Source organism: Rhincodon typus, chromosome 46 (assembly GCF_021869965.1).
Source record: "Rhincodon typus isolate 14 chromosome 46, sRhiTyp1.1, whole genome shotgun sequence".
Classification (NCBI taxonomy): Eukaryota; Metazoa; Chordata; class Chondrichthyes; order Orectolobiformes; family Rhincodontidae; genus Rhincodon; species Rhincodon typus.
Genome location: NC_063377.1, coordinates 1,154,201 through 1,158,552, shown reverse-complemented (window position 1 = coordinate 1,158,552; position 4,352 = coordinate 1,154,201). Strand labels below are relative to the sequence as shown.

The 4,352-nt window shown below is 42.9% G+C and overlaps 1 protein-coding gene across 1 annotated transcript in view; it reads left to right on the top strand.

The window, feature by feature from the left end:
• LOC109936945 (epidermal retinol dehydrogenase 2-like) overlaps nucleotides 1-3,038 on the top strand; it is a 19,712-nt gene extending 16,674 nt beyond the window's left edge. The window contains exon 5 of the mRNA XM_048620277.1: nucleotides 2,908-3,038. Coding sequence (XP_048476234.1) covers nucleotides 2,908-3,001 — 94 coding nt within the window. The 3' untranslated portion in view covers nucleotides 3,002-3,038. The remainder of the gene's footprint in view (nucleotides 1-2,907) is intronic.
• The last annotated feature ends 1,314 nt before the right edge of the window (nucleotides 3,039-4,352 follow it).

The window sequence follows — 4,352 nt, the reverse complement described above, 5'->3', positions numbered from 1 at the left end:
CCAATACTGCTGTTGCTGGCTAGTCAATAATTAATTGACATAATTTTTTTGGGATAACTCACATCAAGTCCCATTCACCTATCAGCCTAGTGCTAGCTAACCCCTATTTGGCTCACAATTCGAATGCACAGTTGAAAATTCTTATCCTTATTTTCGGAACTCCCTATGGCCTTATTCCTCCCTTATTTCTGTAACTTCTACTAGCCCTGCAACCCCAGCGCTCCTCCACATCTTGCGACTTGGACACCCCTGGTTTCAATCCATCCATTGTTGACAACTATGCATTTGGCTTCTTAGATTCTAAACTCTGAAATTGCCTCCCTAAACCCCTCTATCCATGACTTCTGTCTTTTAGGATGCTCTATAAAATTTGCCCTGCTCACCATTGCTAGTATCTCCTTATTGAACCTTTCCAGGAAAAGTTCCTTGTTCAAAAACAAAGTTGCTGGTAAAGCTCAGCAGGTATGGCAGTATCTGTGAAGGAGGAAACAGAGTTAACGTTTCGGGTCTGGTGTCCCTTCCTCAGAACTGATGGTGGCTGGGAAAACATCAGTTTACATGCAGAAAATAGGGAGGTGGGTGGGGCAGGGAGTAAACGATAGGATAGAGCCCAAAGACAGAGAAGAACAATTGGACAGACAGGAGTTGCTAACGATCAGGCTGGGAGGGTGAACAGTTGTTAATGGGGACTGTGGGTGACTAACAACAGGGCTTGTGTTATGGCAGGCTGTGTGATAATAAGGCCTGGTGTGTGGGGTAGGGGGCTGGGACATGGGAGAGTTTTAGGCCCTAAAATTATTGGAATCAATATTGAGCCCGGAGGGCTGCAGGGTCCCCAAGCGGAAAATGAGGTGGTGTTCCTCCAGCTTCCATTGGGCTTCGCTGGAGCACCACAGCAAGCCAGAGACAGAGATGATGGCCAGGAAGCAGGGTGGTGCATTGAAGCAGGCAACAGGTAGTTCAGGGTCTTTTTTGCAAGCAGATCGTAAATGCAATGCGAAGCGGTCGCCAAGTCTACACTTCATTTCCCCAATGTAGAGGAGACCACATTGTAAGCAGCGAATACAGTAGACTAGATTCTGGAAAGTGCAGGTGAAGTGTTCGCCAGTTACAGGGGAAGGTGCCGTAGGGCTGTGGGGAGGTGTTGGGGGTGAAGGAAATGTGGACCAGGTTGTCCCGGAGGTAACGGTCCCTGCGGAAGGTGGACAAAGGAGGGGAGGGGAATATGTGTCTGGTGGTGGCATCTTGCTGGAGGTGGCGGAAATGGTGTCTGATCTTCTGGATGTGGTTGCTGGTGGGATGGTAGGTGAGGATAAGGGGAACCCTATCTCTGTTGCGGGAGGGAAGAGAAGGGGTGAGGGCCCTGTCGACAACAGAGCTGGGGAATCCTCAGTTGAGGAAGAAGGTGGACATTTCGGAGACTCCCTTGTCAAAGTTGGCCTCATCTGAACATATGCGACAGAGACTGAGGAACTGAGAGAATGGGATGGAGCTTTTACAGGAAGGCAATCTAAGTTGAGGCCGAGCTTAGATCATCTTAGGGGCAATAAATGCTGGCCCAGCCATCAATACCCACATCCCATGGATGATTTATTTTAAAAGAGCCCTGATTGCCCTGAATGGCAAATAAGGCTCAAGGGAGTTTCCTCCTGCTCCTACATCCTGCTCTTATTGAGGTTATCTGCAGGTCTGAGGCATAGAGGGTAGTTTCAAGGGAGTGCCAATGCTGCTGTTCAAAGACAATGGTACATTTACAGAAAGGAATAATTTAGCTAGGAAGGTACGTTGTGTAGTCAGATTCACAAGAGTACAGTCATGGAAGCAGGAGGAGGGTCTAATGCTGGGACAAGATTGTATAGAACCCACTTGAAGACATTTATCTAAACATACTAAAAGACCATATAATTTTTCCAAAAAAATAACAAAGCTCCTGTTTTAAAAGTACAGTTTAAGAGTTGACTTTGGAGTAAATAAACATATTTCTGTACAAAGCAGTTGTAAAAACTGACCTTGGGTGAATGCATAATTGCCAAGAATCAACAACCAGTGTTTGACTGCAGTTAAGAATAAAAAAAGTTTAATAATGTTGCACTATCTCATAAACAAGTGGACATAGTTGACAAACTACTGAAACTTTGATTGTTAGAGACATATTGGCAATTTTTCACAGATTCCATAAATTACTAGTCAGCCTGTCTAATCAAGATAACTGAAGATCATGAAAGACCGAAAGAACTGCAGATGCTGTAAATCAGGATCAAAACCAAGTTGCTGAAAAAGCAGGTCTGGCAGTATCTGTGAAGAAAAGTTAGAGCTAACATTTTGGGACCTGTTCTGAGGAAGTGTTACTGGACCTGAAACGTTAACTCTGATTTTTCTCAACTGAAGATCATTGTTTACTTTGAGGAGTGAAGTGGAACTTATCCGGTTCAATGGGCAGACAAGTTGCAATAATTCAGCTGAAGGGCAGCACCTCAGAGTACAACGTTTCTTGAATACTGCATCTGAGTGTTAACCTCGGTTATGACATTGGGTAGTTGAGATCTCTTCGAGACCTTAGTTTGCAGCAGTTTTTACAGTCAAGAGATAGATTGACATTGATGTTATCTAAAATCTTTCTTAGGAGTGAGGTCTCTAGCCTGAGCTGGTAGTGAAGTTAGGGCCTAAAGACATTTGGTTCTATGTTTAGCAGACTAAAATCAAGATTAAAGACTGGCTCCATGGAAACAAGACTGATTTGTGCTAAAACTATCTTAGTTAATCATTTTATGTACTGCTTTAATTCTTGCTTTGGTAAAATGTGTGACAAGCTAATCATGGACCCTTCCTTAACTTTCTCTTATTAAATGCTGCCATAAGAAAATGATATCATCATCATCAATCTTATTTTTTTTCTCTCTGAAATAGTTTGCTTCCTCTGAAACTTGGAATTCTACTTGGGCACTACTTTGGTGTTTTCGACGTTATGGATAACTTCAAAGGTCGAGTTAAAAAGGATTGACTTGATCTGCAGGATCAATAAAGTGAAAGTTGTGGAAGTAATTGCATTATAATGTACATTAATTGGTGCAAATTTGTGATCAAGGTATTGGTATCAGGTTGCAATATTATTTACATTCCATATTTACCTTCCAGTGATAATTTCAAGTTTGTGAAAAATGTAATAGAAACATAGGAAATAGGTGCAAGAGTAGGCCATTTGGCCCTTTGAGCCTGCACCAACATTCATTATGATCATGGCTGATTATGTAATTTAAGTATCCCACTCCCGCTTTCTCTTCGTACCCCTTGATCCCCGGCCACAAGGGCCACATCTACCTTCCTCTTGAATATATATAGCAAGTTGGCCCCAACACCTTTCTGTGGTAGAAAATTCCACAGATTTGCAACTGAGTGAAGAAGTTTTTCGTCATCTCAGCCCTGAATGGTCTTGTTGCAACTCACCTTTTCCGAAACTGCCACCACTCATGTAATAATTTTGCCTTCCTGTGTTTGTCACCGCAGTGGATAACCCCTCACTTATCTATATTATATTACATTTACCAAGCGTTGCCCATTCAGCCAGTCTGCCCAAGTCACCCCGCAGCCTCTCAGCATCCTCCTTACAAGCACACACTGCACCCAGCTGAGTATTATCTGCAAATCCAGTGATATTATATTCAATTCCTTCATCCAAATTGTTAATATGGATTGTGAACAGCTGGGGTCCCAGCACTGAACCCTACGGTATCCCACTTGTCAGGGCTTACTACCCCGAAAAAGACCCATTTATTCCAACTCTCTGCTTCCTGTCAGCCAACCAGTTCACTGTCTACATCAACATATTAACTCCGATACCATGAGCTTCAATCTCTTATGTGGGACCTTGTCAAAAGCCTTTTGAAAGTCCAGATACACATCATCCACTGATTCACCCTTGTCCACTCTACAGGTAACATTCTCAAAATATTCCAGAAGATTGGTCAAGCACAATTTTCCTTTATTGAATCTATGCTGACTCGGACCGATTGTGTCACTGCTTTCCAAATGCTCAGTTATTACATCCTTAAAAATTGACTCCAACATTTTCCCCACTGCTGGTTTCAGGCTCATCAGCCTATAATTTCCCGTTTTCTCTCTCCCTTTTTGTTTTAGAAAAGTGGGTTGCATTAGCGACTGTCCAGTCCATTGGAACTCTTCCAGAGTCTATAGAATGCTGGAAAATGATCACCAATGCATCCAGTAATTCCAGGGCCACTTTCATATTACTCTGCGATGAAGAACATCAGGCCGGGGTTCTCATCGGGTTTTAATCCCATCAATTTCCCCAATACTATTTCCTAACTAATAAGGATTTCCTTCAGTTCCTCCCT